This window comes from Bubalus bubalis, chromosome X (assembly GCF_019923935.1).
Source record: "Bubalus bubalis isolate 160015118507 breed Murrah chromosome X, NDDB_SH_1, whole genome shotgun sequence".
Lineage (NCBI taxonomy): Eukaryota > Metazoa > Chordata > Mammalia > Artiodactyla > Bovidae > Bubalus > Bubalus bubalis.
In genome coordinates, this window is record NC_059181.1 from 67,018,333 (window position 1) to 67,038,087 (window position 19,755).

Here is a 19,755-nt window from a genome sequence, read left to right on the forward strand (position 1 = left end):
GAGAAGACGTAAGAAATGTTCATCAAAGACACTGAAGAATTAAAGAACAGACAATCAACAATGAACAGTGCAATAACTAAGATTAAAAGTGCACTAGAAGGAACCAACAGTAGAGTAACTGAGGCAGAAAAACGGATAAGTAAGCTGTAAGAGAGAATGACTGAAATAACTGAAACAGAACATGAATATGCAAATGAAGCAACTGACAAATAATTAATCTCGAGAATATACAAGCAACTCCTACAGCTCAACTCCAGAAAAATAAACGACCCAATCAAAAAATGGGCCAAAGAACTAAATAGACATTTCTCCAAAGAAGACATACAGATGGCTAACAAACACATGAAAAGATGCTCAACATCACTCATTATCAGAGAAATGCAAATCAAAACCACTATGAGGTACCATTTCACACCAGTCAGAATGGCTGCGATCCAAAAGTCTACAAGTAATAAATGCTGGAGAGGGTGTGGAGAAAAGGGAACCCTCTTACACTGTGGGTGGGAATGCAAACTAGTACAGCCACTATGGAGAACAGTGTGGAGATTCCTTAAAGAACTGGAAATAGAACTGCCTTATGATCCAGCAATCCCACTGCTGGGCATACACACTGAGGAAACCAGAAGGGAAAGAGACACGTGTACCCCAATGTTCATCGCAGCACTGTTTATAATAGCCAGGACATGGAAGCAACCTAGATGTCCATCAGCAGATGAATGGATAAGAAAGCTGTGGTACATATACACAATGGAGTATTACTCAGCCATTAAAAAGAATACATTTGAATCAGTTCTAATGAGGTGGATGAAACTGGAGCCGATTATACAGAGTGAAGTAAGCCAGAAAGAAAAACACCAATACAGTATACTAACGCATATATATGGAATTTAGAAAGATGGTAACAATAACCCTGTGTACAAGACAGCAAAAGAGACACTGATGTATAGAACAGTCTTATGGACTCTGTGGGAGAGGGAGAGGGTGGGAAGATTTGGGAGAATGGCATTGAAACATGTAAAATATCATGTATGAAACGAATTGCCAGTCCAGGTTCGATGCACGATACTGGATGCTTGGGGCTGGTGCACTGGGACGACCCAGAGGGATGGGAGGGGGGAGGAGGGTTCAAGATGGGAAACACATGTATACCTGTGGTGGATTCATTTTGATGTGTGGCAAAACTAATACAATTATGTAAAGTTTAAAACTAAAATAAAATTTAAAAAAAAAGAAAAAAAAAGAATAAAAAGTAATGAGGACAGTCTCAGAGACCTATGGGACAACATTAAATATAACATTCAAATCATAGGGTTCCTAGAAGAAGACAAAATAAAGTCCATGAGAAAATATTTGAGGAGATTATAGTTGAAAATTTCCCTAAAATAGGAAAAGAAATAGCCACCCAAGTCCAGGAAGCCCAGAGCCTCCCAAAAAGGATAAACACACAGAGAAACACAACAGATATTAATCAGACCAACAAAAATCAAACAGAAAGAACAAATATTAAAAGTAGAAAGGGAAAAGCAACAAATAACATACAAGGAGATACCTAGAAGGCAAATAGCAAATCTTTCAACAGAAACCCTACAGGCCAGAAGGGAATGGTACTACTACTACTATTACTACTACTACTAAGTCGCTTCAGTCATGTCCGACTCTGTGCAACTCCACAGATGGCAGCCCGCCAGGCTCCGCCATCCCTGGGATTCTCCAGGCAAGAACACTGGAGTGGGTTGCCATTTCCTTCTCCAATGCATGAAAGTCAAAAGTGAAAGTGAAGTCACTCATTCGTGTCTAACTCTTCGCGACCCCATGGACTGCAGCCTACCAGGCTCCTCTGTCCATGGGATTTTCAGCCAAGAGTACTGGAGTGGGTTGCCATTGCCTTCTCCAGAAGGGAATGGTAGGATATACTTAAAGTAATGAAAGGGAAAAAGCTACAACCAAGATTACTCTATCCAGCAGGGATCTCATTCAGATTTGAAGATGAAATCAAAAGTTTTACAGACAAGCAAAAGTGAACTGAATTCAGCACCACAACAAATTCAGCTCCTCAACAAATGCTGAAGGAACTTCTATAGACAGGAAACACAAAAAGGAAAGGCCTACAAAAACAAACCCAAAACAGTAAAGTAAATGGTAACAGGATCATACATACCAAAATTTACTTTAAACGTAAATGGGATAAATTCTCCAACCAAAAGATACAGATTGAATGAATGCATACAAAAAGAAGACCCCCCCCCCTATACATACTGTCTACAAGAAACCCACCTCAGACCTAGGAATAAATGCAGACCGAAAGTGAGAGCCTGGAAAAAGGAATTGCTACAAGTAGAAATCAAAATAAAGCAGGAGTAGCAATACTTATCTTAGATTGAATAGACTTTAAAAAAAATGATATTTGTAAGACACAAAGGACACTGCATAATGATCAAGGGATCAGCTCAAGAAGATATAACAACTATAAATATTTGTATTGCATTCTGTGAAACCTGTATGCAGGTCAAGAAGCAACATTCAGAACTGGACATGGAACAACAGACTGGCTCCAAATTGGTAAAGGAGTATGTCAAGGCTGTATATTGTCACCCTGCTATTTAACTTATATGCAGGGTACATCATGGGAAATGCCAGGCTGGATGAGGCATAAGCTGGAATCAAGATTGCCAGGAGAAATATTAATAACCTCAGATATACAAATGACACTACCCTTATGGCAGAAAGTGAAGAGGAACTAAAGAGCCTCTTGATGAAGATGAAAGAGGAGAGTAAAAAAGCTGGCTTAAAACTCAACATTCAAACAACTAAGATCATGGCATCCAGTCCTATCACTTCATGGCAAATTTGCTGTAGTCCATGGTGTCACAAAGAGTTGGACACAACTGAGAGACCGAATTAAAAACGCCAAATAGGAGCACCTCAATACATAAGGCAAATACTAATAACTATTAAAGGGGATACTGACAGTAACACAGTAATATTGTAGGACTTTAATACCTCATTCACACCAATGGACAGATCATTCAGACAAAAAATTAATAAGGAAACACAGGCTTTAAATGATACATTGGACCAGTTGGACCTAATTGATACCTACATGGTATTTCATCTGAAAACAGTGCATATGGAATATTCTCCAGGATAGATTATATCTTGGGCCAAAAACCAAACCTTCTTAAATTTTTAAAAATTGAAATTGCTTCAAGTATCTTCTCTGACCACAGCACTGTAAGATTAGATATCAACTACTGAGAAAATGACTATAGAAACACAAACACATGGAGGCTAAACAACAAGCTTCTGAATAAGCAACAGATCACTGAAGAAAATATCCCTAGAAACAAATGACTATTCAAGACCAATGGGATGTAGTAAATTAATGCTAAGTTGGAAGCTTATAGCAATGCAAGCCTACCTCGAGAAACAAGAGAGGCATCAAAAAAAACAAACAACCTAGCTTTACACCTAAAGCAACTACAAAAAGAAAAAAAATCATCCCAAAGTCAGTAAGTGAAAAGAAATTATAAAAATCTTAGAAAAAAATAAATGAAAAAGAAACAAAGGAGATAATAGAAAAGATCAATAAAACTAAAACAAAACTGACAAACCATTAGCTAAGACTCATCAAGAAAAAAGGGAGAAGACTTAAACCAATAAAATTAGAAATGCCAAAGGAGAACTTACAATGGACAACACAGATACACAAAGGATTATAAGACACTACTATGAACAATTATAAGTAAATAAAATGATGGAATTCCAGTTGAGCTATTCCAAATCCTAAAAGATGATGCTGTGAAAGTGCTGCACTCAATATGCCAGCAAATTTGGAAAACTCAGCAGTGCCCACAGGACTGGAAAAGGTCACTTTTCATTCCAATCCCAAAGAAAGGCAATGCCAAAGAATGCTCAAACTACCACACAATTGCACTCATCTCACACGCTAGTAAAGTAATGCTCAAAATTCTCCAAGCCAGGCTTCAGCAATACGTGATTCGTGAACTTCCTGATGTTCAAGCTGGTTTTAGAAAAGGCAGAGGAACCAGAGACCAAATTGCCAACATCTGCTGGATCATGGGAAAAGCAAGAGAGTTCCAGAAAAACATCTATTTTTGTTTTATTGACTATGCCAAAGCCTTTGACTGTGTGGATCACAAGAAACTGTGGAAAATTCTGAAAGAGATGGGAATACCAGACCATCTGATCTGCCTCTTGAGAAATTTGTATGCAGGTCAAGAAGCAACAGTTAGAACTGGACATGGAACAACAGACTGGTTCCAAATAGGAAAAGGAGTACGTCAAGACTGTATATTGTCACCCTGTTTATTTAACTTATATGCAGAGTACATCATGAGAAACGCTGGACTGGAAGAAACACAAACTGGAATCAAGATTGCCGGGAGAAATATCAATAACCTCAGATATGCAGATGACACCACCCTTATGGCAGAAAGTGAAGAGGAACTAAAAAGCCTCTTGATTAAAGTGAAAGTGAAGAGTGAAAAAGTTGGCTTGAAGCTCAACATTCAGAAAACGAAGATCATGGCATCCGGTCCCACCACTTCATGGGAAATAGATGGGGAAACAGTGGAAACAGTGTCAGATTTTATTTTTCTGGGCTCCAAAATCACTGCAGATGGTGACTGCAGCCATGAAATTAAAAGACACTTACTCCTTGGAAGGAAAGTTATGACCAACCTAGATAGCATATTCAAAAGCAGAGACATTACTTTGCCAACAAAGGTTCGTCTAGTCAAGGCTGTGGTTTTTCCTGTGGTCATGTATGGATGTGAGAGTTGGACTGTGAAGAAGGCTGAGTGCCAAAGAATTGATGCTTTTGAACTGTGGTGTTGGAGAAGACTCTTGAGAGTCCCTTGGACTGCAAGGAGATCCAACCAGTCCATTCTGAAGGAGATCAGCCCTGGGATTTCTTGGGAAGGAATGATGCTAAAGCTGAAACTCCAGTACTTTGGCCACCTCATGCAGAGTTGACTTGTTGGAAAAGACTCTGATGCTGGGAGGGATTGGGGGCAGGAGGAGAAGGGGACAACAGAGGATGAGATGGCTGGATGGCATCACTGACTCGATGGACGTGAGTCTCGGTGAACTCTGGGAGTTGGTGATGGACAGGGAGGCCTGGCGTGCTGCGATTCATGGGGTTGCAAAGAGTCGGACATGACTGAGCGACTGATCTGATCTGATCTGATCTGAAAATGGACAACCTGGAATAAATGGACAATTTCTTAGAAAACTATAACCTTCCAAACCTGAACCAGGAAGAAATAGAAAATATAACCAGACCAATCACAAACACAGAAGTGAAACTGTAATAAAACATCTCTGAACAAATAAAAACCCAGTGCCAAATGGCTTCACAGGTGAATTCTACCAAAAGCTTATAGGAAAGCTAACATCTACTTTACTCAAATTCTTCCAGCAAACTACAGAGGAAGAAAAACACCCAAATTCATTATATGAGGCCACCATTACCCTGATACAAAAACCAGACAAAGATACCACAAAAAAGAAAATTACACGTCAATATCACAGATGATGTGGCTTCTCTTTTGCCCTTGGATGCGGCGTATCCTTTTTAGCTGGGATCCAACATTCTCCTGTCGATGGTTGTTCACCAGCTAGTTTCACTTTTGGAGTTTTCACAGGAGAAGCTGAACTCATGTCCTTCTCCTCCACCATCTTAACATCTGTATGACAAACCACTTCAGTGTTCTTCCCTTGAGAACTCTATGAACAGTATGAAAAGGCAAAAAAGTATGATACTGAAAGATGAACTCCCAGGTCAGTAGGTACCCAATATGCTACTAGAGAATAGTGAAGAAATAGCTCCAGAAGGAATGAAGAGGCTGAGCCAAAGTGGTAACAATGCCCAGGTGTGGATGTGTCTGGTGGTGAAAGTAACGTCTGATGCTGTAAGAACAATACTGCATAGGAATCTGGAATGTTAGGTCCATGAATCAAAGTAAGGTGGAAGTGGTCAAACAGGAGATGGTAAGAGTGAATATCGACATTTTAGGAATCAGTGAACTAAAATGGACTGGAATGAGCAAATTTAATTCATGACCATTATACCTACTACTGTGGGGAAAGAATGCTTTAGAAGAAATGGAGTAGCTCTCATAGTAAACAGGAGTCCAAAATGCATAACTTGGGTGCAATATCAAAAACAACAGAATGATCTCAGTTCGTTTCCAAGGCAAACCATTCAATATCACAGTAATCCAAGTCTTTGCCCCAACCACTAATGCCAAAGAAGCTGAAGTTGAATGGTTATATGAAGACTTACAAGACCTTCTAGAATTAACACCCAAAAAGACTGTCGTTTTCATCATAGGGGACTGGAATGCAAAAGTAGGAAGTCAAGAGATAACTGGAGTAACAGGCAGCTTTGGCCTTTGAGTACAAAATGAAGGAAGGAAAAGGCTAATAGCGTTTTGCCAAAAGAATGCACTGGTCATAGCCAACACCCTCTTCCAACAACACAAGAGAAGACTCTACACATGGGCATCATCAGATGGTCAATACCAAAATCAGACTGATTATATTCTTTGCAGCCCAAGATGGAGTAGTTTGATACAGTCAGCAAAAACAATATTGAGAGCTGACTGTGGCTCAGATCATGAACTTCTTATTGCAAAATTCAGACTTGAATTGAAAAAACTAGGGAAAACCACTAGGCCAGTCAGGTTCAAATTCCTTATGATATATTCCTTATGATATACAGTAAATCAGATTCCTTATGATATACAGTAAAGGGGACTTCCCTATAGCTCAGATGGTAAAGAATCTGCCTGAAATTCAAGAGATCCAGGTTTGATCCCTGGGTCAGGAAGATCATCTGGAGAAGGAAATGGCAACCCACTCCGGTATTATTGCCTGGAGAATCCCATGGACAGAGGAGGCTAGAGGGCTACAGTCCATAGGGTTGCAAAGACTAGGACATGAATAAGTGACTAACACACACACACACACAATAAAGGGACAGCTAGATTCAAGGGACTAGAACTGACAGACAGTTTCTGAAGAAATATGGATGGAGGTTCAAAACACTGTACAGGAGACAGTGATCAGAACCATTTCCAAGAAAAAGAAATGCAAAAAGGCAAAATGGTTGTCTGAGGAGGCCTTACAAATAGCTGAGAAAAGAAGTGAAAGGCAAAGGAGATAAGGAAAGATATACCCATCTGAATGGAGAGTTCCAAAGAACAGCAGGGAGAGATGAGAAGGCCTTCCTAAGTAAAAACTGCAAAGAAATAGAGGAAAACAATAGAATGGGAAAGACCAGAGATCACTTGAAGAAAATTAGAGATACCAAGGGAACATTTCATGCAAAGATGGGCACAATAAAGGACACAAATGGTATGGACCTAACAGAAGCAGAAGATATTAAGAAGACGTGGCAAGAATACAAAGAAAAAAGTGAAAGTTGCTCAGTCGTGTCCAACTCTTTGCGATCCCATGAACTAGACAGTCCATGGAATTCTCCAGGCCAGAAACTCTAGTGGGTAGCCTTTCCCTTCTCCAGGGTATCTTCCCAACCCAGGGATTGAACCCAGGTCTCCAGCATTGCAGGCAGATTCTTTATTGGCTGACCCACAGGGGAACCTCAAAGAATAAAAAGAACCATACAAAAAAGATGTTAATGACCCATATAAAAACGATGATGTGATCACTTACCAACAGCCAGACATCCTAGTGTGCAAAGTCAAGTGGGCTTTAGGAAGTATCACTATGATGAAAGCTAGTGGAGGTGACAGAATTCCAGCTGAGCTATTTCAAATTCTAAAAGATGATGCTGTTAAAGTGTTGCAGTCAATATGCTAACAAAATTGGAAAATTCAGCAGTGGGCCAGAACTGGAAAAGATCAGTTTCATTCCAATCTCAAAGAAAAGCAATGCCAAAGAATGTTCAAACTACCACACAGTTGCACTCATTTCACACGCTAGCAAAGTAATGCTCAAAATTCTCAAAGTTAGGCTTCAATAGTATGTGAACCAAGAACTTCCAGATGTTCAAGCTGGATTTAGAAAAGGCAGAGGAACCTGAGATCACATTGCCAATATTCGTTGGATCACAGAAAAAGCAAAAGAATTCCAGAAAAATATCTACTTCTGCTTCATTGACAGCGCTAAAGACTCTGACCGTGTGGATCAAAATAAACTGTGGAAAATTCTTAAAGAGATGGGAATACCAGAGCATCTTACCTACCTGAAAAACCTGTATGCAAGTCAAGAAGCAACAGAACCAAACATAGAACAAAGGACTAGTTCCAAATTTGAAAATGAGTACATCAAGGCTGTATATTGTCACCCTGCTTATTTAACTTATATGCAGAGTACATCATGTGAAATGCCAGGCTGGATGAAGCACAAGTTGGAATCAAGATTGCTAGGAGAAATATCAATAACCTCAGATATAAGGAGGACACTGCCTTTATGGCAGAAAGTGAAGAGGAACTAAAGAGCCTCTTGATGAAAGTGAAAGAGGAGAGTAAAAAAGCTGGCTTAAAACTCAACATGCAAAAAATGAAGATCATGGCATCCGATCCCATTACTTCATGGAAAACAGAGGGGAAACAATGGAAACAGTTATAGACTTTGTTTTCTTGGGTTCCAAAATCAGTGCAGATGTTGACAGCAGCCATATAATTAAAAGACGCTTGCTCCATGGAAAAGCTATGACAAACATAGATAGCATATATAAAAAGAGACATTACTTGGTCAACAAAGGTCCACATATTCGAAGCTATGGTTTTTTCATTAGTCATGTATGGATCTGAGATTTGGACCATAAAGAAGGCTGAGTGCTGAAGAACTGATGATTTTGAACTGTGGTGTTAGAGAAGACTCTTGAGAGTCCCTTGGACTACAAGATCAAACCAGTCAATCCTAAAGGAAATCCGTCCTGAATATTCATTGCAAGGACTGATGCTGAAGCTGAAGCTCCAGGACCTGGCCACCTGATGCAAAGATCTGACTCTTGGAAAAGACCCAGATGCTGGGAGAGATTGAAGGCAGGAGAAGGGGATGACAGAGGATGTGATGGTTGGATGGCATCACCATCTCAATGGACATGAGTTTGAGCAAGCCCTGGGAGACGCTGAAGGACAGCGATGCCTGGCATGCTGCAGTCCATGGGGTCACAAAGAGTCAGACATGACTGAGCAAAAACAATCACTGATGAATACAGACGTAAAAATCCTCAACAAAATCTTTGCAAATACAATCTAGTAACACATTAAAAAGATCATACATCATGGTCAAATGGGGTTTACCCCAGTGGTGCAAACATTCTTTATTATACACAAATAATCAATGTGATATACCAGATTAACAAATTGAAAGATATGATCAACTCAATAGATGCAGAGGAAGCTTTTGACAAAATTCAACACCCATTTATGATAAAAAAAAAAAAAAACTCTCCAGAAAGTAAGCATAGAAGGAACATACCTCAACATAATAAAGGCCATATATGATAAACCCGCAGTAAACATTATTCACGATGGTGAAAAAAGAAAGCATTTCCTCTAAAAATCAGGAACAAAATAAGGGAGCCCACTCTAGCCACTATTATTGACGATAGTTTTGGAAGTCCTAGCCACGACAATCAGAAAAGAAAAGGAAATAAAAGGAATCCATATTGCAAAAGAAGAAATAAAACTCTCACTATTTGCAGATTACATGATTCTTTACATAGAAACCCCTAAAGATGCCACCAGAAGATTACTAGTGCTAATCAATGAATATAGTAAAGTCACAGGATATAAAATTAATACACAGAAATCCTTTGCATTCATATACACTAAAAAAGAAAACTCAGAAAGAGAAATTAAAGAAACAATCCCATTCACCATTGCAACAAAAACAAGAAAATACTTAGGAATAATTTTACCAAAATAGACAAAAGACCTGTATGCACAAAACTATAAGATATTGATGAAAGAAATTAAGGACAACACCAACATATGGAGAGATATAGCATGTTCTTTGATTGGAAGAATCAATATTATGAAAATGATTATACTATTCAAAGCAATCTATAGATTCAATGCATCTCCTATCAAACTACCAATGGTGTTCTTCACATATCTAAAATAAATAATTTCAAAATTTGCATGGAAACACAAAAAATTTGAATAGTGAAAGCAATCTTGAGAAAGAAGAATGGAAATGGAGGAATCACCCTTCCTGACTTCAGACTAGACTACAAATCTACAGTCATCAAGACAGTATGGTACAAATACAAAAAACAGAAATATAGACCAATGGAACAAGATAGAGAAACCAGAGATAAACCCATGTACTTATGGGTACCTTATTTTTGTCAAAGAAGGTTAGAATATACAATGGTGCAAAAAGAGTCTCTTTAATAAGTGGTGCTGGCAAAACTGGACAGCTACATGTAAAAGAATGAAATTAGAACACTTCCTAACACTGCACACAATGATAAACTCAAAATGGATTAAAGACCTAAATGTAAGACCAGAAACTATAAAACTCTAGAGGAAAACATAGACAGAACAAAATAAGACATAAACCACAGCAAGATCCTCTATGATTCACCCCCTAGAGTAATGGAAATAAAAATAAAAATAAACAAGTAGGACCTAATTAAACTTAAAAGCTTTTGCACAGGAAAAGAAACTATAAACATGAAAAGACAACCTTCACAATCAGAGAAAATAATAGGAAATGAAACAACTGACAAAGCATTAATTTCCAAAATACACAAGCAGCTATACAAGTCAATATAAGGAAAACAAATCACCGAATCAAAGTGGGGAAAAGACCTAAACAGACATTTCTGCAAAGAAGACGTACAGGTGACTAACAAACACATGAAAAGATACTCAACATTGTTAATTATTAGAGAAATGCAAATCAAAAATACAATGAGGTATCACCTCACACTGGTCAGAATGACCATCATCAAAAACTCTACAATCAATAAATGTTGGAGAGGATGTGGAGAAAAGGGAACCCTCTTGCACTGTTGGTGGGAATGTAAATTGATACAGCCACTATGGAAGACAGTATGGAGACTCCTTAAAAAAAATTAGGAATAAAACCACCATAAGACCCAGCAGTCCCACTACTAGGCATATACCCTGAGGAAATCAAAATGGGAAAAGACACATGTACCTTTGCAGCACTATTTACAATAGCTGGAACATGGAAGCAACCTAGAAGTCCATCAACAGATGAATGGAAAAGAAGTTCAGGTACTTATATACAATGGAATATTACTCAGCCATAAGAAGGAACGTATTTGAGTCAGTCCTTGAGGTGGATGAACCTAGAGCCTATTACACAGAGTGAAGTATGTCAGATAGAGAAAAACAAATGTCATATAGTAATGCATATATACGGAATCTAGAAAGAAGATACTGATGAAATTATTTGCAGGGCATCAATGGAGAACCCAACATAGACAACAGACTTATGGGCATGGTGGGAGCGGGTGGGTGGAAGGAGAGGGTAGGATGTATGGAAAGAGTAACATGGAAACTTACATTAACATATGTAAAATAGATAGCAAATGGGAATTTGCTGTATGACTCAGGAAACTCAAACCAGGGCTCTGCAACAGCCTAGGGGTGGGATGGGGAGGGAGATATGAGGCAAGTTCAAGACGGAGGGGTCTTGAACTATGGCTGACTCATGTTGATGTTTGGCAGAAACCAACACAATTCTGTACAACAATTATCCTTCAATTAAAAAAAATAAATTTAAAATAAAAAAAGACAGTATGATACTGGCAGAAAAAAGAAATATAGACCAATGGAATAAGATAGAAAGCCTGAAAATAAATTCACACACCTATGGGCACCTTATCTTTGACAAAGGAAGCAAAAATATACAATGGAGAACAGTCTCTTCAATTAGTGGTTTTGGGAAAATCAGTCACCTATGTGTAAAAGAATTAAAATAGAACTGCCATATGACCCAGCAATCCCATTGCTGGGCAGACACACTGAGGAAACCAGAATTGAAAGAGACACATGTACCCCAATCTTCATCGCAGCACTGTTTATAATAGCCAGGACATGGAAGCAACCTAGATGTCCATCAGCAGATGAATGGATAAGAAAGCTGTGGTACATATACACAGTGAAATATTATTCAGCCATTAAAAAGAATACATTTGAATCAGTTCTAATGAGGTGGATGAAATTGGAGCCTATTATACAGAGTGAAGTAAGCCAGAAAGAAAAACACCAAAGGAACCAGAGATCAAATTGCCAACATCTGCTGGATCATGGAAAAAGCAAGAGAGTTCCAGAAAAACATTTATTTCTGTTTTATTGACTATGCCAAAGCCTATGACTGTGTGGATCACAAGAAACTGTGGAAATTTCTGAAAGAAATGGGAATACCAGACCACCTGACCTGCCTCTTGAGAAACCTATATGCAGGTCAGGAAGCAACAGTTAGAACTGGACATGGAACAACAGACTGGTTCCAAATAGGAAAAGGTGTACGTCAAGGCTGTATATTGGCACCCTGCTTCTTTAACTTCCATGTGGAGTACATCATAAGAAACACTGGGCTGGAAGAAGCACCAGCTGGAATCAAGATTGCAGGGAGAAACATCAATAACCTCAGATATGCAGATGACACCACCCTTATGGCAGAAAGTGAAGAGGAACTAAAAAGCCTCTTGATGAAAGTGAAAGAGGAGAGTAAAAAAGTTGGCTTAAAGCTCAACATTCAGAAAACTAAGATCATGGCCTCCGGTCCCATCACTTCATGGGAAATAGATGGGGAAACACTGGAAACAGTGGATGACTTTATTTTGGGGGGCTCCAAAATCACTGCAGATGGTGATTGCAGCCATGAAATCAAAAGATGCTTACTCCTTGGAAGGAAAGTTATGACCATCCTAGATAGCATATTGAAAAGCAGAGATATGACTTTGCCAACAAAGGTCCATCTAGTCAAGGCTATGATTTTTCCAGTGGTCAGGTATGGATATGAGAGTTGGACTGTGAAGAAAGCTGAGTGCCAAAGAATTGATGCTTTTGAACTGTGGTGTTGGAGAAGACTCTTGAGAGTCCCTAGGACTGCAAGGAGATCCAACTAGTCCATCCTAAAGGAGATCAGTCCTGGATGTTCATTGGAAGGACTGATGCTGACGCTGAAACTCCAATACTTTGGCCACCTCACTGGAAGAATTGACTCATTGGAAAAGACCCTGATGCTGGGAGGGATTGGGGGCCAGAGGAGAAGGGGACGACAGAGGATGAGATGGCTGGATGGCACCACCGACTCGATGGACATGAGTTTGAGTGAACTCTGGGAGTTGGTAATGGACAGGGAGGCCTGGCGTGCTGTGATTCATGGGGTCGCAAAGAGTCAGACACGACTGAGTGACTGAACTGAACTGATACATGGAATTTAGAAAGATGGTAATGTTAACCCTATATGCGACCCAGCAAAAGGGACACAGGTATATAGAACAGTCTTTTGGACTCTGTGAGAGAAGGCGAGGGTGGGATGATTTGAGAAAATAGCACTGAAACATGTATATTATCATATGTGAAACATATCATATCATGAAACAGTCCAGGTTTGATGCATGAGACAGGGTGCTCAGGGCTGGTGCACTGGGTGACCCAGAGGGATGTGATGGGGATGGAGGTAGAAGGAGGGTTCAGGATGGGGAACACATGTACACTCATGGCTGATTCATGTCATTGTATGACAAAACCACCACAATACTGTAAAGTAATTAGCCTCCAATTAAAATAAATTAAAAAAATAAAATGCCAAAAAAAAAAAAGAAATTTGGAGGACTCGCACTCTTGACATCAAAATTTAAAAGAAAGATGCAGTCATCAAAGCAAGTGTGGTACTGACAGAGGAATCGACAAACAAATCAGTGGGACAGAATTAAGAGTACAGAAATAAATCCATACCTCTATGATCAATTGGTTTTTGACAATCATGTCAAGGCTATTCAATGGCATAAGAATAGTCTCTTCTATAAATGATGCTGGGACATCTTCATAGACACATGAAAAAGAATGAATCTGGATTCCTCCCTCACTCCATGTACAAAAATTAACTCAAAATGGGCCAAAGATCTAATCATATTTAATAAAAAGTAAAAACTATAACAATTTTTTAGAAGAAAATACATTGGTAAATCTTTATGGCCTTGCCTTTAGCAATGGGTGCTTAGATATGATACCAAAAAGCAGGCAACAAGTAAAAATATAGGTAAGTTGAACTTTATCAAAATTAAAGATTTTATGTATCAAATGACAGGCTTCCCAGGTAGCTCAGTGGTAAAGAATCCACCTGCCAATGTAGGAGACGCTGGAGACGTGGGTTTGATCCCTGGGTCAGGAAGATCCCCTGGAGGAGGAAATGGCAACCCACTCCAGTATTCTTGCTGGGACAATGCCATGGATAGAGGAACCTGGTGGGCTACAGTCCATGAGGTCGCAGAGTCAGATACGACTGAGCAACTGAGCAGATATCAAATTATACTATCAAGGAAGTGAAAAGATAACACACCAAATGGGAGAAAGTATCTGCAAATCATTTTCTGATAAGGGTTGAATATTCAAAATACATAAGGAAATCTTATAATTCAAAAACAAAAAGATAAATAACCCAGTTAAAAATGTGCAAAGGACTTAAATAGATATTTCTTTAAAGAAGATATAGAGATGGCCAACAAATACATGAAAAGATAATCTATTTCATTAGTCATCAGGGATATGCAAATCAAAATCACATAAGATACTACTTCATAGCCACTCTGATGGCTATAATTTAAAAAGGAAAATAAGTTTTGGTGAGGATGTGGAATATTACTCAGCCATAAATAAGAATGAATTTGAGTCAGTCCTAGTAAGGTGGATGAATCTAGAGCCTGTTATACAGAGTGAAGTCTGAAACAGAAAAATAAGTATCATATATTCAAGCATATATATGGAATCTAGAAAAATGGTATTGATGAACCTACTTGCAGGGAAGGAATGGAGACGCAGACATAGAGAATGGACTTGTGAACACAGTGGGGGAAGGAGAGAGTGGGAAGAATGGAGAAAGTAGCACTGGTATACATACACTATAATGTGTAAAACAGATAGCTAGTGGGAAGTTTCTACATAACACAGGGAGCCCAGCCTGGTGCTCTGTAGTGATCTAGAGGGGTAGGATGGGGTAAGGAAGGGAGACTCAAGAGGGAGATGATATATGTATAATTATGGCTGATTTGCATTTTTGTACAGCAGAAACCATCACAACATTGTAAAGCAATTTTCCTCCAATTAAAAATTAAATTAAAAAAATAAAAGACTTATTAAAGAGGGGGGGGGAATGACAGGATGGATTGGTGGAGCCAGAATTGGAAATAAAAGCTATCTTACCTTTCTAGTTTTTAAATAATGGTATCTGATGCAAAATGTTAAGAAAATACTGTTCAGGCCAAATGAAACACATCTGTAGGCTACATGTGGCCTGTGAGTCACAAGTTTAGACCTCTGTATTGGTTGAAAGTAGATGGAGTTAAGTAAGATACTGTGGAGGTTAAAGCATGGACTGAGGAGCTATACTGCCTGGGTTGCCATCCAAGCTTGGACATTTACTAGGTCCATGACTTTAGACAAGTTTCACAATGTGTCTGTGCCTCAGTTTTCTTATCTTCAAATGGATATAATGATAATGTGTGCCTCATAAGGTTGTTATAAGGATTAAGTTTGTGTGTCTGTGTATGTTTGTGTGTGTGTAGTCACTTAAAACAGTGCCTGCTGCTGCTGCTAAGTCACTTCAGTCGTGTCCGACTCTGTGTGACCCCACAGACTGAAGCCCACCAGGCTCCCCCGTCCCTGGGATTCTCCAGGCAAGAACACTGGAGTGAGTTGCCATTTCCTTCTCCAATACATGAAAGTGAAAGGTGAAAGTGAAGTCGCTCAGTCGTGTCCAACTCTTAGCGACCCCATGGACTGCAGCCCACCAGGCTCCTCCACCCATGGGATTTTCCAGGCAAGAATACTGGAGTGGGGTGCCATTGCAAACAGTGCCTAGGATGTAGTAAATGCCCTGCAAATATGTTAAATAAACAAAATAAATAAGCTTCTTTTCAGCTTTTACTATTATATAACTTAATAAGAACTTGTAGAAAGCTAATTATTAATTTGGTCTTTACATCATTTTGCACATCTGCACAATGGGGATAGTAATGATATCTGCTTTGTATGGTTAGTGTTAGTATTAAATAAGTTAATATATTAACATGTTCATATATCTACAGTACTTAGAACATTGCCTGGCACAGATCAAGCACTATGCAAGTGTTAGCCATTATTAATTCTTAAAATAATTGCTTGGCAAAGCTCATGTAGGTCAGTACTGAAAAACTCCAAAATATGTCTGATATATTTACAATATGGCATTGATCCTAGGAGCAACAATAACAGAGCTGAACTTTTAACCCTTCAATCAATCATTCAAAAGAGCAAAGTGGTGAGCTCTGGGAATAGAAAAACTTCCCAGTCATTGTACAGCCCATTTAATACACCTGCATATCAGAATGTGATAAAAAAAAAAAAAAGAAATACAGCCTAAATTTGTATTTATGAAGGCAACTAATTGAATTTGTAATAACCTTTCTGTATTTTCCTTAGTAAATCTAAGAAATGGACCAGGAAAATTCAAACTCTGATGCACAGAATCTATAAGAAACTTCTATATTAGAAAATATAGCTATCTTCTGTCTCCCTAGTTAATCCCAGTCTGCCTGGAGTAGACTATTGCTTTGTCAAATATGTAAGAAACAGAAATTATAAGTGGAGTCAGGTCCTAGGGTTAGAAAAAGCAGGACCTCAACAATAATTTTTAAGAGAAGAATCTGATATAAAGAAATATAGGAGTCTTGGAAGGATTTGAAAGTGAGGGGATGTCCAAAGAGACAAATAGGAGTCCTAATGTGAGGGGACTGGAAATATACTGGGACCTCACATTGAATGAATAGGGAACATTATAGGACACAATTTTAAGAATGTTAGAAGTGGGATTCTATACTGAAGTGACAAGATTAGTGGAACTTCCTTTGAGAAGAGATGGGGATTCTTCAATGTCAGAGGCAAAGAGAGATCTCACCATGAGAAAAGCAGAGATTCTTTTGCGAGGATATACTATGAAGACTCCATTGTGAATTGAAGACACTATAGGGGACTGGGGTTAATCCAAGTGGGATAGAGTCTTGGGATTTGCATCTGTAAATACTGTGGAATTCTGAGTTTGAAAGCATGAGATATACTGTGGGAACTGTTTTATAGACTGGAGGAGATGAAATGTTCCCTGGTGTTATAGGACTGGGTGTAAGAGGAGACCCTAGATTTATAAAAGTATGGTCTAATGAGAGGGGACAAGAAATGAGCCCCCATTGTTAGGAGAGGAAATATTAGAAACCCCTGAAGGAAAGTATGGCGTTTCCCTAGTTTGAGAAGACAAGGGACAAGTGTAATCCTAGAAGAAAGTAAGTGAAAATAAAAAGAAACCCCAGAGGAAGAGGATGGCAAAATGTGGGGCTAACAGTGGAAGAGGACTGCAGGAGGTGGGGAGTATATTTCAGAAAAGATAGCAAGAGGAGATCATCATTAGAAAACTAATGGCCTTTGGAAGGTGTATAGGGGATATTGTGGGAACCCTTGAAATTGAAAATGTTAGTCGCTCAGTTGTGTCTGACTTTTTGCAACCCCATGGACTGTAGCCCACCAGGCTTCTCTGTACATGGGATCCTCCAGGCAAATATATTGGAGTGGGTAGCTATTCCCTTCTCCAGGGGATCTTTCCCACCCAGGGATCGAACCCTACCCTCCTGCATTGCAGGCATATTCTTTACCGTCTGAGCCACCAGGGAAGCCCTTGTAGGAGGGTAAACAGGATACCCTAGTGTGAGAAGAGAGTGGACAAAGCAGTACCATAGTGTGATAAAAAGCAGGGTGACTAGTATGACGTGTCAGAAAATAATGTGGGGCCATGAATGGGAAGGAGTGAATGTACCTCAAAGCAGGCAGGCAGGAGACTAAGGGGAGCTCCAGTATGACAAAATCAGGGCTTCTTGTATGAGCAGAAAGGATGGGATGTATTGTAGGATTCCCATTCCATTAGAGAAGATGAGAAAATGGGGAATGGAAGGGAAACTAATTGAACTTTTAGTTTAGTCCTACAGGGAAAGAGGAATGGAAGGCACATTACTTTGTGAAAAGGGGAGACTACAGTGGGATAGAACAAGGTGTACTGTGGGGTCCCAAGTGGCAGAAAATGCACTTCAGCTGGCTTGAGAGGATCACTGGAAAAGGAGGAATCCCAGTGTTAGATAAGGGAGAGCTAGTAAGGGAGTACAGGAAATATTTGGGGGTTCCTAATAGGAAGAAATTGGAAAATATGGGGCTCTTAGTTGGGTGAATTGGCGGGACTCATAGTGTAAGTGGCCAGTTTAAGTATACAGGGTACGTTGTTTACTCAACTCGGTAGGATGACAGCCCCTAGAACCAGAGCACAAGGCACAAGTGGTTGTCCTGTTTGAGAAAAGGGGACCCCAGTGGGGGGGGGGGGAGGAAATTCTTGTGGGTATGGCCAGGAAGTAATGTAAGAAACCCTGGCTAGGAGACGATAGCGACATGGTGGGACACTCGTGGGAGGCTGCAAGAAATACTATGGGAAGCCATAGGTTGGAGATCAAGAGATCTCCAGGGAGCTTAAGGAAAACCGCAGTGTGAGGGCTAAGAACACAGGGGACACCAGTGTGAAGGGTAGGGCAGACGGTTATGCTGAAGCATAATTTCCCCACCTTAGGTGCCAGCTCGACTTACCCAGGCAGAGTTCAAAGACGTAGGCATAGTAGGACCAGAGCACGACGAGGACGATAACGAGCACTGGCACCCAGGAAAGTACACGGCGGCAGCATCGTAGCCCCCCGGACAGAGCCATCTTCCAGCCCCGCCGCATCTTAGGCTCGAAGATCGACCGAGCAGGCCTGCTGGCGCTGGGTCGGAATTGCTGGGCAGCGGCTGAGAGGCGGGAAGACGCGCTGTGCGGCGCTCCACTGCCTAGCCTGGCGGGAACAATCTCCCCTAGTCGATACCACCTGTGGGGCTGCAGGCCAGAGTGCACCACACACAATAGGCATGAGTCACGGCGAGGAGGAACAGGCGGTGTTGGAGCGGAAGATGATCCGTCAGGCTGGCGAGGCTGGGCACGCTCAGAGGGAGTGGAGAGTGCAGTCCCTCCTCTTTTCTCCTCTCCCACCCCTTGCCACAGCACTTGATGCAGGGCTAGACCTCTGCAAAACTCTTAAGCAGAAGAAATTTAGGTCCGCCCATCTGCTCTTACTGCACTGCGTTCCCCTCATCTCATCTCCGCTCTGATCTCTTTCTGTTTCTTTGTCCCCTCCCTCCCAACGCCCCCCCCCCCCCACACACACACTATTGTCTGACACACACGAGCACAAAGACACGCAGTGTGAAATATACGAACGGTAGCATCTAATGACTTAAAGATCATCCAGCCCCATACTCCCACTGCTGCTTGAACAATATGCTTAACACGTAGCGCCGCAGTTGCTGCTTGGGTAAGTCCATTAACAGGAAGCTCCCTCCTTCTTTCTCTAGTTCCCTTCCCCCTGAGTCAACTTAGTCCATTTATTTTAAGAATAAATAAACATATTGGTACAGAAAAGAATGGGAGAGATGTCAATTCTGTGAGAGGTGA

General features: G+C 40.2%; 1 protein-coding gene across 4 annotated transcripts in view; it reads right to left on the bottom strand.

The window, feature by feature from the left end:
* ZDHHC15 (zinc finger DHHC-type palmitoyltransferase 15) overlaps positions 1 to 19,292 on the bottom strand; it is a 92,808-nt gene extending 73,516 nt beyond the window's left edge. For 2 of the 4 annotated variants that reach the window (XM_025275961.3, XM_025275962.3), the window contains exon 1: positions 18,858 to 19,292. In XM_025275961.3, coding sequence (XP_025131746.1) covers positions 18,858 to 18,993 — 136 coding nt within the window. In that variant the 5' untranslated portion in view covers positions 18,994 to 19,292. The remainder of the gene's footprint in view (positions 1 to 18,857) is intronic. The other 2 variants (XM_006068274.4, XM_025275963.3) reach the window with 2 other exon arrangements.
* Positions 19,293 to 19,755: the final 463 nt, after the last annotated feature.